Source organism: Halichoerus grypus, chromosome 6 (genome assembly GCF_964656455.1).
Source record: "Halichoerus grypus chromosome 6, mHalGry1.hap1.1, whole genome shotgun sequence".
NCBI classification, from domain to species: domain Eukaryota; kingdom Metazoa; phylum Chordata; class Mammalia; order Carnivora; family Phocidae; genus Halichoerus; species Halichoerus grypus.
The window spans coordinates 178,546,313-178,561,034 of NC_135717.1; the positions used below are offsets into that span (position 1 = coordinate 178,546,313).

The 14,722-nt window shown below is 46.3% G+C and overlaps 1 protein-coding gene across 2 annotated transcripts in view; it reads left to right on the forward strand.

Moving 5' to 3' along the window:
• The first annotated feature begins 4,267 nt into the window (after positions 1-4,267).
• MOV10L1 (Mov10 like RNA helicase 1) overlaps positions 4,268-14,722 on the forward strand; it is a 64,615-nt gene continuing 54,160 nt past the window's right edge. The window contains exons 1-3 of one of the 2 annotated variants that reach the window (XM_036113733.2): positions 4,268-4,616; positions 4,996-5,180; positions 13,620-13,782. In XM_036113733.2, coding sequence (XP_035969626.1) covers positions 5,055-5,180; positions 13,620-13,782 — 289 coding nt within the window. In that variant the 5' untranslated portion in view covers positions 4,268-4,616; positions 4,996-5,054. Of the gene's footprint in view, positions 5,181-13,619; positions 13,783-14,722 lie in introns of both variants that reach the window. The other variant, XM_078076793.1, reaches the window with a different exon arrangement.

A 14,722-nucleotide genomic window follows, 5' to 3' on the forward strand; every position in this document is an offset into this window, starting at 1 on the left:
GGCCCGTGACCTGCTCGGAACCGGGCCTCACTGTTCCCGTGGCAGCCCGCGCTCCTGCGGGGCCTCTTAGTTCTGCTCCCTGAGCAAAGACAAAGGACGGGAGCAACTTGGCCCGGAGACGCTGGCGCCCTGACGGTCACGGCGAGAGTCTTTGTGCACATGGAGGCCCCGAGATGGCTCGAATCCAGGCACTCTGAACAAGCAGCTCCTCAGACTGCAGAGCCACGTAAAGCTTCAGCAGGGCAGCCGTTTTGAATAACGAACTCTGTTGTCTTAGTTTCTCCACCAAGCAGAGACGAGAATTCTCACAAACCACAACCTGGGAAGTCAAGAAGGGGTTTTGAACAGATGGAAAAATCTCCCAAACTTCTTCACGGACTGTGTTTTGGTGAGAGATGGAGGGAGGGGCCGAGGGAGAAGGAGAGCGAATCTCCTCTTCTTATTGGAGCCCCACGCAGGGCTCGATCCCACGACCCTGAGATCATGACCTGAGCCGAAACCAAGAGTCGGACGCTTAAGCGACTGCGCCACCCAGGTGCCCCTTACTGACTGTCTTCTGAATAACTGAATTAGTAGGAATCGGTCTGACCAGATTGAACCCTTCGTGTTTTCGTTTGAAGAGAACGTCAAGCAGATTTCACCATTGCTGCGCCTTCCCAAGGCTGTTCTATAAGAAGAAATACAAACAGGCTGCCTCGAATCGGAGATGGTGGAGCAAACTCCCCGAGGCTCTGGAGTCACAGGCCCTGGAGAAGTGCTTCCTTGTTTCTGTTGGCAATACCAGTTTCCAAAACAAATCCTGTTTTCTCCCACCAACTATTGTTCCTAAAATGCCCTTCCTCCCTTTTCTGCCTGCTGAGATCCCACTCATGTTTTAACATTTTCACTGCTATTCAGCAAATGTTTACAGAGTGCAGACCAGTCCTTCCCACGCAGAGTTTACTTGCTAATGGGTGCACCGGAGTTTGTGTGCTCTGTGCCGGAAAGTAAGTCGGTGAGTCAGGGCAGCCTCAATGAGAAGCAGGCGTTTTGAGCAGACACGCACAACACCAGGAGAGGGGTCTCACAGAGAGCTGAACAGAGGTGCCACAGGTGCAAAGGTCCTGAGGTGGCCAGGCTGGAGGACAATGGGCGTAGCCATCCCGTGAGGGATGAGGCCCCTGTGGCCGTGAACACAGCCTTGGCTCCACCCGCTGTGGACACAACACAGACTCCGAGGCGGACCCTCCGGAAGGTTCTGGCACAGGAGCGTCCGGCCGCTGGGTACAGAGCAGGCTGTTGGCCAGGATGGCAGGGGAGCCCAGAGGTGGTGAGCCGTGAGCAGCTTCTGGATGGACTTGAAGTGCCCACGCAATGTGCAGTGAGGATGACGTGGGGCGAGAGGGTCAGGAGTCCGGTGTGAGCAGTGCAGGTGCAGCGTGTCTCAGCCGACGCAGAGGAGGCTGCGGTTTGCTTCTGAGGCCAAGGTGGACAGGTCTGTTGGGCATCCACATGGACCAGCTGAAGAGCCGAGTTGAAGTGTCCAGAATGCAGGGCTGATGGATACAGGGGACGGTCTCATGGAGTGGACACTCCTGCTGCAAACCACCCTTGTTGTCCAAGCCTCTCCTTGGCACCCTGGCAGGAAGCGCGACCGGGGCCAACAGCCTCTGCCTTGGGTACCTGTTTCCTCCCCAACCCGGGAAAACCCTGGGACCTTCCCGCTCTGGGATGCACTCCCAGTGCCGGTCTGAGATGTGGACTTCGTCGGGCTTCTGAGATGTTGGGGAAGGACGACCTTCGCAGCTCTCCAAGGGGAATCATAACAACAGGGCATGGATGGACGAGCAACGCTCAGGCTGCCCTCGGACCTACTAAAAGGACAGCACACAGGTCACACACACACACACACCCAGGGCCCCCGGGCTTATCTGAAGGACAGCACACAGGTCCCACCGACCCCGGGGAGCCCCGGGCTGATCTACTAAAGGTCAGTGTGAGTCACACTGACCCCGGGGCCCCCAGGCCGATCTACTGAAGGACAGCACGCAGGTCACACCGACCCCAGGGAGCCCCGGGCTAATCTACTAAAGGTCAGGGTGGGTCACACTGACCCCGGAGCCCCCAGGCTGATCTACTGAAGGTCAGGGTGGGTCACACCGACCCCAGGGACCCCCGGGCTGATCTACTGAAGGTCAGGGTGGGTCACACTGACCCTGGAGCCCCCAGGCTGATCTACTGAAGGTCAGGGTGGGTCACACCGGCCCCGGGGACCCCCAGGCTGATCTACTGAAGGTCAGGGTGGGTCACACCGACCCCGGGGACCCCCGGGCTGATCTACTGAAGGTCAGGGTGGGTCACACCGACCCCGGGGACCCCGGGCTGATCTACTGAAGGTCAGGGTGGGTCACACTGACCCCGGGGCCCCCAGGCTGATCTACTGAAGGTCAGGGTGGGTCACACCGACCCCGGGGACCCCGGGCTGACAGAACAGGGGGAGCCGCGGGGTCCATCTGGAGCAGCTCCAGACACAGAGGCGGATGGGAGGGCTCGTCTACACTGCATTCTCCAACCAGGACGAAATCCAATTAGGAATTAGCACAAAATCCCGGAAATCCCCCAATATGTACGAGTTTATTCCCCGTCCGTGTAAAATGGAGAAAATCCGTGCGCCAACCGAGTGACAACGGAAATCCCAGCCCGGGCGGTCGTGCAGGGTGCAGCCGGACGCGAGCTCGAGCGAACTCATCTCATTCTCAGCTTAAGGAGTTAGGAAAGCACGAGTTCAACAACAGGATTAAAGGCAGAAAAAAATAAAGAAGAGACAAAAATCAATGAAAAGAGGTAGTTTTCGAAAAGATGCATAGAATTCCAGCTACAGCACGCAGGAGGCGGCGGCGGCGGCGGGGGATCTGCGCCCGACGATCCGCACGGCGGGCCCCGCAGGCCGCAGGCGGGGACCAGGTACACGCCAGGGACAGCTGGGTGCCTCGGTCAGTGCACAAATGCCACCGCGGACACGACAGGAGCTCCCCGAGCAGAGCGCAACCTCCTCACCGCGCTCCTCCCAGCGCACGGCCGGGCGGCGCACCGACGGACACAGGACGCCCGCCCACACGAGGCTCCACCCACAGCGCGACACCAGGTGCCCAGCACGACCTCTCGCCCACCGGCACCTCGCCTCACTGGGCGGCATGCTAACGGTCGCCAACCGCCAGCCAGCAGCTGCTAACGGCCGCAGCGCGTGCGGCGAGCCCATTGGCCGAGGGTGTGAGGCGCAAGCGCAGGCGCGGACGCGCCGACCCCATTGGCCGAGGCTGCGAAGCGCGGGCGCAGGCGCGGACGCGCCGACCCCATTGGCCGAGGGCGGCGGGAACCGCGTGGCCGCGTGCGGGCACCCGCAGGCGGCGGGCGGTGCGGAGTGTGGGCGGCGGCCGGGCCATGCTGCGACTCGCGACCAAGCTGGTTGCGTTCTTCTGGAGGAGAGCGGACGGCCCCGACGAGGACGCAGGGCCGCCGGGGTCCGAGCTCGCGGAAGGTGCCTCGCGGGGCGGGGCCGCGCTGCAGCCCGTGTCCGCACGCCGGGCCCCGGGGCGGGCGGGGAGGGAAGGCGGCCGGCGCGCACTGCCGGCTGGGGGACGCCCCCGGGAGCGCGCCCCGCCCTGGATGGGCTCCCTTCCCGGCCTGACTTGAAGAGGCCTTCCGCGGGGGCGCCGTCGGCTAAGCACCGCCTCGCTGTCCACTCGGGTGCTGACCTCAGGGTCGTGGGGTCGGGCCCCGTGTTTGGCTCCGCACTCGGCGTGGAGCCTGCGGTTAGAAGAGGCCTTGTGTTAGCTCGTGAGAGCACCGTGCCTGACTAGCACGCTTGCGTCCCGGTCTGTGCACCTGGCTCGGAGCCTGCGTGTGCGGCCGGCGACGGCAAGGCGTGTCCGCACACCCTCACTGTGACTTGCGGTCCCGTGTCGAGGAGGCTCTGGGTCGGGCAGCCCGCCTGGCTCAGCTGAGCTCGCGGACTCCTAGCGAGCCGCGCTTCTCCCGGGTGAGGCGGTGTCTGAGCGCAGAGGAGCGCGGTTCCTCCTCCTCGTGAGAATTGAGTTCGGGGGGGGGGGGGGTTCTCTGGTGGTTTTCTCTAAGCTCTGAAGAAAAGATTCTCCGCAAGAGAGGCCAGAAGTGGCAGGAATGGAGTCGGCCTGTTGCAGGCCGCATGCTAAGAGCCGTCTGTAGCCAGACTTGCTGACGCCTCCGGAGCCGGCCTTGTAGCCTGGGCCGGCTAGCGTCTGTAGGTCTTGTCTGTTAAATGCGGGCTTGCAGCAGCAGCTTGAGCTCAGCGCCGGGCTGCATTTGCATTCCGGTAAAGGCAGTGGAAGGAGCAGCCAAGGTGCGCTGGGACCCAGAGCGCGCTGGCTGCTGCAGGGGCCGGTGGTGGGGACACTCCCTGCTCCGATGAGGGCTTGCCCGGCCTGCAGGCCAGACTTAACTGCCAAGCCTGGAATCTCCTCTAGCACCTTGCTTGGTGAGGTAGTACAGAATCTCCTGACACCATTGCTGATGTCCTTGGTGACAAAGGAAGATCCTAGGAGTGGTGACAGCTCGTAGTAACGGCACCCAGATGCCAGTATAAATTTGCACCCTAGCCTGTGCGTTGGACTCGTCTCCCCAGACAGCCCCCTTGGGTAGAGACTGTGACTGTCTCTGCTTTACAACAGAGAACAAGCGCAGAGCGGTTAGGGGTTCAGGACCTAGCCCAGAGATGCACAAGTGGCAGTAGAAGAGCTGGGATTCAAACCCAGGTAGTCTGGCTCCGGAGTCCACCACCGTACTCCTTAGAGGAACCTGGGCCACCTGCCTCACAAACCCTACTTTCTGAAGACTCCCCACCGCCCACCCCGCCCCGGGAGGGTTTTCCAGCTCAGAGGGCTCCAAACCACCTGGACCCTCCTGTACTCCACCTCTCTCTGTAATGTAGGCTTGCTTTGCTTTTAAGGTCTGTATGATCCCTTTGTTTATGCATCTCAGGTGACACCAAGTTGAAAACTGTCCAGGGTGTCGTGACAAGGTACTGCAGCGATTATGGCATGATTGATGATTTGATCTACTTCTCTAACGAAGCTGTGACCACCAAAGTGCTTCTCAGTGTTGGACAGGAAGTTATTGCCGTTGTGCAAGAAGATAAAGTGTCAAATGGACTGAAAGCAATTAGGGTAAGGCCTGAGTGGTTTGCGAAGTCTCTCTTCATGGTGGGGCTTCGTGTTTAGTTAACCTCCCAGAGACAACGTGGGCAAGGCAGGGTGGAATGTACCTGCCCGGGGCTGCTTTTTTTTTATAACGGTTTCTGTCTTAAAAAATCAATGGCGGTTATTGTATATTATTCAAACAACATAGAAATTTATAATTCAGAACGTAAAGCTTATCTGTAATTTTATGTCATGGCAAAGAATGCTTAACATTTTTATTCTAGTATTTCAAAAAATTGTTAAAAATTATAACCATTGGACCCTTTTTTTTTTTTAGAAGAGAACAAATCTACACCCTTATGTATTTTTCAGTAAGTTTAAATCCTTGAGGGGCACAGCATCACACGGATTCTGTGGCCAGTGGCTTTAGCAGGAAGGTTGCTTCAGAATTTGGCACAAACCATATCTCTGTTTCCAGGAGCACAAGTTACTTTTCCCCAGATTACTCTGGTTTTGTTCTGTTTGCCACCAGGAGTCACTGTGTTGTTCTTTGCTTTGCACAAAGAAGCGCATCTTCTGCCTAGATGGAATTCAGTTTCATCTGAGCATAACACCTCCAGTTTTAAGAAGAGCTGTGTCCTCCTCTGGTTCCAGAGACCCCGCTTATAGCCAACAAAAATGGCCTAGACCACAGCCTTCCAAACATACTTGTCGTTTTAGGAGTCCTGTTCCAGCAGACTCCACAGGCTCCAAGGTGGCAGAAAGAGTGGACCCTTGTAATGCAGTTAGCAAAGATAATTAGTAGATTCTATTCAGCAATTGTGTTCATTTAAAAATAGTATTTTTTGTGCTAGAAGTCTTAGAAGTGGAATTGTTAGTCAAAGCATATGCACATTTAACATTTCAATGGTTATCAGATTATCCTTTAATAATGTACAAATTAATTTATACTCCCAGGAGCAAGATGAGAGACTGCCTGTTACCCAAAGTTGGCAAAGATGTGGATGTTATCAATCTCTGAAATCTTTGCCAATCTAATAAGTGAAAAGTGACTTCATAATTTTAATTTTGCACTTAAGCCTTAAAGTAGATTAATTTTCACATATTTTCTAGGAGTTATTTTCATATTCTTTATACCTTTTTTTGTTAAAATTTTTTTAAATTAAAGTTTTTATATTAGGGAAATTAGAGCTTTTTTCCTTTTTGTTAAGAGTTTTATTGAGACAGGGGCACCTGGGTGGCTCAGTCAGTTAAGCATCTGCCTTCGGTTCAGGTCAAGATCCCAGGGTCCTGGGATCCAGTCCGCGTTGGGGCTCCCGGCTCAGCGGGGAGTCTGCTTCTCCCTCTCCCTATGCCCCTCCCTGCTGGCTGTCTGTATGTCTCTCTTTCTGTCTCTCAAATAAATAAAATCTTCAAAAAGTGTTTTATTGATATATAATCTACATACTATATAGTTCACCCATTTGAGGTATACAATTCAGTGTTTTAATATATTCAGAGTTATGCAGCCATCACCACAATCTGCCATAAGCTGTTAGAAATATAATAATTAAAAACTTTTTCTTTGGGGAAAATTCTCCTCTGCATAGCTTCTTTTTTAGGCATGATCTCACCATATCAGCCTGTCCAGGCTTCATCTCTCCCTCTCCCCATTCCTGACTTGCTGGTCTTTTAGGAGGGACACTATGAGGGTTTAAAATTTCTCTGTGAAATGTCGTTTTCATTTAAAAAAAAAAATGTTTTTTTAAACTTAATCACCATCACCTTTTTCACCCATCCCCCCACCCATCTCCCCTCTGGTGACCATCAGTTTGTTCTGTATAGTTACAAGTCTGTTTCTTGGTTTGTTTCTCCTTTTTTCGCCCTTTGCTCGTTTGTTTTGTTTCTTAAATTCCACATATGGGTGAAATCATATGGTATTTGTCTTTCTCTGACTATTTCGTTTAGCATAATATTCTCTAGTTCCATCCATGTCATTGCAAATGGCAAGATTTTGTTCTTTTTGATGGCTGAGTAATATTCCATTGTATGTATATATACCACCTCTTCTTTTTTTTTTTTTTTTTAAGATTTTATTTATTTATTTGACAGAGAGAGAGATAGCGAGAGCAGGAACACAAGCAGGGGGAGTGGGAGAGGGAGAAGCAGGCTTCCTGCCGAGCAGGGAGCCCGATGTGGGACTCGATCCCAGGACCCTGGGATCATGACCTGAGCTGAAGGCAGATGCTTAACGACTGAGCCACCCAGGTGCCCTGTACCACCTCTTCTTTATCCATTCATCTGTTGATGGACACGTGGGCTGCTTCCATAATTTGGCTATTATAAATGATGCTGCTGTAAAGATAGGTTGTATCCTATCTTTGTATCTTTTGAATTAGTCTTTTTGTGTTTTGTGTTTTGATTACTGGATCATAGCATAGTTCTATTTTTAACTTTTTAAGATAAAGGTCCAGTTTCTTTTTTTTTTTTTTTTTAAGATTTTGTTTATTTATTTGACAGAGAAAGAGAGTGCGTGCGCACGAGAGTGCGTGCGCACAAGTAGGGCAAGCAGCAGGGAGAAGCAGGCCTCCCGCCGAGCAGGGAGCCCGATGCGGGGCTCCATCCCAGGACCCTGGGATCATGACCGGACCCAAAGGCAGACGCCTAACCAACTGAGCCACGCAGGTGCCCCCAATTTTAACTTTTTGAGGAACCTCCATACTGTTTTCCAGAGCGGCTGCACCAGCTTGCATTCCCACCAACAGTGCGGGAGGGTTCCGCTTCCTCCACATACTCGCCAACACCTGTCGTTTCCTAACTTGTTGATTTTAGCCAATGTGACAGGTGTGAGGTGGTATCTCGTGGTTGTGATTTGTATTTCCCTGATGATGAGTGATGTTGAATTCTTTTCATGTGTCTGTTGATCATCTGGATGTCTTCTTGGGAGAAATGTCTATTCATGTCTTCTGCCCATTTTTAATCAGATTACTTATTTTTTGAGTGTTGAGTTTTATCAATTCTTTATGTATTTTGGATAGTAACCCTTTATCAGAGCTTTTATGTCATTTACAAATATCTTCTCCCATTCAGTATGTTGCTTTTTAGTTTCATTGTTTCCTTCGCTGTGCAGAAGCTTTTTATTTTGATGAAGTTCCAGTAGTTTATTTTTGCTTTTGTTTCCCTTGCCTCAGGAGACATATCTAGAAAGATGTTGTTATGGGTGATGTCACATTACTGCCTGTGTTCTCTTCTAAGATTTTTATGGTTTCAGGCCTCACATTTAGGTCTTTTCATCCATTTTGAGTTTACTTTGTGTGTGGTGTAAGAACGTGGTCCAGTTTCATTCCTTTACATGTTACTGTCCAGTTTTCCCAACACCATTTGTTGAAGAGACTGCCTGTTTCCCATTGGATATTCATTCCTTTGTCGAAGATTAACTGACCATATAATTGTGGGTTTGTTTCCGGGTTTTTTATCCTATTCCCTTGATCTTTGTGTCTGGACCATACTGTTTTAATTACTACCACTTTGTAATATAACTTGAAGTCTGGAATTGTGATGCCTCCAGTTTTGTTTTTCCTTTTCAGGATTGCTTTGGCTAGTCAAGGTCTTTTGTGGCTCCATACAAGTTTTAGGATTGTTCTAGTTCTGTGAAAAATGCTGTTGGTATTTTGAGAGGGGTTGCATTAAATCTGTAGGTTGCTTTGAATAGTATAGACGTTTTAACAATATGTTTCTTCCAGTCCACGAGCATGGAATGTCTTTCTATTTCTTTGCAGCATCTTTTCTTTCATCCGTGTTTTAGCGTTTTCAGAATGCAGGTCTTTCACCTTTTGGTTAAGTTTATTCCTAAGTATTTTATTGTTTTTGGTACAATTGTAAATGGGATTGTTTTCTTAATTTCACTATCTGCAGCTTCATTATTCGTGTATAGAATGCAACAGATTTCTGTACATTGGTAAGTATCCTGCGATTTTACTAAATTCATGTATCAGTTCTAGTAGGTTTCTGGTGGAGCCTTTAGGGTTTTCTGTATACAGTATCATGCCATCTGCATATGGTAAGTTTTACTTCTTCCTCACCAATTTGGATGTTTTTTATTTCTGTATGTTTAATTCCTGTGGCTAGGGCTTCCAGTACTATATCAAATAAAAGTGGGAAGAGTGGACATACTTGTCTTTTTGGGAAATTAGAGCTTTTTAAGGAAAATTATTATATGAAAGGGTTGTAGATATCTCCCCCAGGATTATGTTTTAACTTTTTTTTTAAAGTTTTGTTTTATGCAGTTAAATGTGTCTGTCTTTTCCATGTGGCTTTGGCCTCTAAGAATCCTTAAAGAGGCTCCTTCCACTCTTAGACATATGCACTCAGGTTTTCCTCTGAAAATTGTTTCTTGACATTTAAATATTTAGTCTGCCTGGAATTTATATGCTCTACAGACTGAAAGAGGGAACCAGACATTTCTTTTTCAGTAGCTGACCAGTCATCTCACTTTTTTTCCTTCTGATCAGGAATGTCCCTTTCTCACAAACCAGAACGCCATGTGCATGGGGCCCCCTTGGTCCTGATGCCTATGTGTGGGCCCTCGTGGCACTGCCTCATCCATGGGTGGTAGGCAGGTTTCCCTCCTCGATGTGGATGGCATTCTCCCACTCTCTGATTATTCTGGATGAACATTAGAGTCATTCTTTTGTTTCTCCTACTCAGCTTAGAATCGCTTTGGACAGCACTGAGTTTGTGGATCCATTTAGGCTAAGCAACATGTGGATCATATATAGACTTCTCCAACTACAATTTATCCAATTATTTAAGCTCTCCTTTATGTTCTTTTTACAACAGCTCAGTAGCTTTCTTTACTTAGGTTCTGCAAATTTCTTGTTTATTTCCGAGAATTTTAATGTTTATGTTCCATTATCAATATAACTTTGTTTGTGTTTTTATTTATTTTTTTAAGATTTATTTATTTTAGAGCGAGAGAATGAGAGCATGAGCAGGAGGGGCAGAGGGAGAGGGAGAGAGGGAATCTCAAGTAGGCTCCATGCCCAGCGTGGAACCCAATGCAGGGCTCAATCCCACAACCCAGAGATCAGACCTGAGCCGAAACCAAGAGTTGGACACTCAACTTACTGTGCCACCCAGGTGCTTCCTATATTTTTAAATTAATGGTTTTCTTATGTAGGAAAGCTGCTGGGTTTTGTTATGTAATTTGGTAGCTGGCAAACTTAGTGAGCTCAACTCCTTTTTAAAAATGGTTGAGATGAGGAGTACCTGGGTTAAGGCTAAGCATCTGACTCTTGATTTTGGCTCAGGTCATGATCTCAGGGTTTTGGGATTGGCACCATGTCGGGCTCCTTGCTCGACACTTTTTCTCTCTCAAATAAATAAATAAAATCTTCTAAAAGATGTTCGAGATGTACTTTATTACTATTTTAGTTAATGCTTAATATTATCTTTTTAAATCTTAAAAATAGTACATTTAAATACCAAATTTTAGAATTGCATCGTTCAATATGATAGCACCAATCATGTGTAGCTATTTAAATTTAAATGTATTAAAAGTAAATAAAATTTAAAATTACTCAGCTTCACTAACCACATTTCAAGTGCTAAATGCAGCTGGTGGCTACCAAATTGGGCAGCACAAACATAAGCCGTCTCTTTCATTGCAGAAAGTTCCAGTAGGTTGCTCTGGCCTATGGTGCTACCAAAAAAAAAAAAAAATTTTTGCATATACTCCAGCTGTGCTTTATTTCCTCAGACCCAGTGCTTTTCTTGGTTTCTGTTCTTAGCTTTTCAGTAGATTCCTGAATCACTTGAACAATATGCTTACACCTTTGCTTGATTTGCCAACATTAGGTAGTATTACTGATTTCATGAAAGATGTGGAATTCCTTGCTTATTTTTTACATAGCTTTACTGTGGTGAAATAGACATAAAATTTAACATTTTAACCATTTTTAGGTGTACAATCCAGTGACAAGTACATTCGCATTGTTGTGCACCCATTACCACTATTTTCACAACTTTTTCATCATCATTAAAACAATAATTCACTGTTCTACTTTCTGTCTCTATGAATTTGACTGTTCTAGGTATCTCATACATGTGGAATCATGCAATATTTGTCCTTTTGTGTTTGCATTATTGGACTTAGCATATTTTCACGGTTTATCCATGTAACCCATCAGAATATTATTCCTTTTTATGGCTGAAGAATATTCCATTGTATATAGGCTACACTTTGTACACTCTGTTGATGGACACTTGGGATGTTTCTACCTTTTGGTTATTGTGAATAATGCTGCTTTGAACAAGTGTCTTTGAGTCCCTGTTTTCTTTTGGGTATATACCTTGGAGTGGAATTACAGAGGTCATATGGTCATTCTATGTTTAGCTCTTTGAGGAACCAGCAAACTTTTCCATAGTAGCTGCACCATTTTATATTCCCTCCAGCAATGCACAGGGATTCCAGTTTTTCTACATCTTCGCCAACACGTTACTTTTCATTTTTTTGACAGTAACCATCCTAGTGGATACGAAGTGGTATCTTACTGAGGCTTTGATTTACCTTTCCCTAATAATCAGTGATGTTAAACATCTTTTCATGTGCTTATTGGTCATTTATATACCTTCTTTGGAGAAAGGTCTATTTAAGTTCTTTGCCCATATCTTAACTGCCTTGTTTATTTTTGTCTTGACTTATAGAAATTCTTTATATATTCTGGATATTAATCTTTTATCAGATACGTGGTTTACAAACATTTCTCCCATTCTGTGGGTTATCTTTTCAGTTTCTCTCGATAGTATTCTTTGATACACAGATGTTTTAAATTTTGATGAAGTGCAATTTATCCTTTTTTTAAGTTGCCTGTCCTTTTGATATCACAATGAAAAAGTCATTGATTGATCCAAGATCATGAAGATTTTCACCTTTGCTTGCTTCTAAAAGTTTTATAGTTCTAGCTCTTAAATTTAAGTCTTTGATCCATTTTATGTTAATTTTTGAATATGATGTTGGGTAAGGGTTTGCCCTCATTCATTTGCATGTTGATACCCAATTTTCCCAGCACCATTTTTTTTTTAAAGATTTTATTTATTTGACAGAGAGACAGCGAGAGAGGGAACACAAGCGGGGGAATGGGAGAGGGAGAAGCAGGCTTCCCACGGAGCAGGGAGCCCAATGTGGGGCTCGATCCCAGGACCCTGGGATCATGACCTGAGCTGAAGGCAGACGCTTAATGACTGAGCCACCCAGGTGCCCCTTCCCAGCACCATTTTTTGGGAGGACTGCACAATGGGTAAAACCTTTTCCCCCTTTAGTGGTCTCCCCACCCTTGTTGAAAATCACTTGACCATATTCTATTCCATCGGTCTTAAGTTTGTCTTTATGGCACTACCACACTCTTGGTTACTGTAGCTTTGTAGCATGTTTTGAAATCCTCTAACTTTGTTTTCCTTTTCAAGATTGTTTTGGCTCTTTGGGGTCCCTTGAGAGCCCAGGTGAATTTTAGGATGGGGTTTTTCTATTTCTATTGAAAATGTCATTGGGATTTTGAGAGGGATTACATTGAATCTGTAAATCACATTGGATAGTATTGATATATCCATATTAGGTCTTCTGGTCCATGAATACTTTGTCTTTCCATTTATTTGTGTCTTTTTTTTACTTCTTTTATCACATTTTGTAGTTTTTAGTGTATGTATTTCATCTTTTGGCTTAACTTTATTCCTAAGTGTTTTATTCTTTTTGATGGTGTTGTAAATGGAATTGTTTTCTAAATTTCTGTTTTTGGATAGTTTATTGTGAGTGCACAAGATGCGACTGATTTTTGTATGTTGATTTTGTATGCTACAAGTTGCTGAATTTATTAGCTGTAACAGATTTTTTATGGAATATTTATTCCTATAGAAAATATATTTCTACATATAAGATCATGCCATTGCAAACAAATATTTTTCTTTCTGGCTTGGATGCCTTTATTTCTTTTTCTTGCCCAATTGCTCTGGCTAGGGCCTCAATACTTTTTTTGAACAAAAGTAGCAAAATCCTTGCCTAGTTCCTTATTCTAAGGGAAAAACTTTCAATCTTTCCATCATTGAGTGTGATGTTAGCTGTGGGTTTTTCATACATGCGCTTTATCAAGTTGAAGAAGTCTCCTTCAGTTCCTGGTTGGAGTGTTCTCTCATGAAAGGGTGTCGTTTTATCAAATGTCTTCTCTACATCAGCTGAGAATTTCTTGTTTTTTTCCTTTGTTCTACCAATGTGTTGTGTATTATATTGATTAATTTTCATATGTTGAACCATCTTTGCATTCTGGGTAAACTGGCCTTGATTGCAGTGTGTAACCCTATTAATGCACTGTCATATTTGGTTTCCTAGTATTTTGTTGAGGATTTTTAATATCTGTATTCGTGAGAGATACTTGCCTGTAGTTTGCTTCTCTTGTAGTCCTTTTATTATAGTTTGAATAACGGTTTGTCTTGCAGGTGGAGGCTGTCTCTGATAAGTGGGAAGACGACAGCAAAAACCATGGCAGAGGGCTGTCCGACTCCAGCCCCCGAGTGCTGATTGGCTGTGTGACTTCGCTGATGGAGGGTGCTGGCTACATCAGTCAGACCACATACTTCTCTCTGGAGAGTGTTTGCGAAGGTATGTTAGATGGGTTTCTGCTCACATTTGAGGTGAGGTTTTGTGTATTTTTTTAAATTTTATGAATTAGCTTTGAGATGGTTACACACATTGAAAGGGCCAAATTTGAGCATGCTTTGTTTTTTGAGAAGGTTTCAGACTAGAATGCCTTCACCAGGTGTTGGCTCCAAGCAGTATGGACGGTGTAGACTGCTGTGGTTCGTTTTGTGTCATTCGTTGAATGGAGTCACTAATTTTTGGGTAATTGTTCTTTTTATGTAAGTATTGTTACTGATCTAAGTCAACAGTGTCACAGATGTGTAAGGCAACTGCTGTTTTTACAGTACTTCAAATGTTTTAAAATAGGACTTGGGGATAACTTTGTCCTTCCCACGAATGTATATCCGTTTTTTATTGCATTTGTTTTTAGCTATCTAAAATTTTGTTTTTATGCCTAAATATATAATTTGTTAATGCCATTCTTGAGTTTAACTCAACAACCATTTATTGTGTACCTGCTGTCTACAGTGATGGGTAGGGAGCTAGGTAGTAGGAGACCAAGATGAGTAAGACCCTAGATCTTCCTCCCAAGGAGAAACAGACCTGTACTTGCCTTGGAATCCGGCAGGATTGGAAAAGCTGCATGGGTGAGGTACTTCTTGAGCTGAATTCCAGCTGCTCACCCTGCCAGCCACACGTGGGCGGGGGAGCCGCAATTCTCTCCCACCTTGCCTGCCAGGGAGCCCAGTGCAGGAGGGCGATTAGCTCAGCCCACCCGGCCACTTGCTGTTCCACGTTTCTTAGATGTAAAAGCCAGGACTCTGACCTTGATTGCTAACCCTGGAAGTTTCCAGAATGAAATTGACAGGTGGCTGGGATTTTAAAAACTCTGTTCTGTCAGAAAACTCTCAGTTCTGGAAAAACTGATCGTGCAATTGCTCCGAAGGGAATCCCTCGGTCC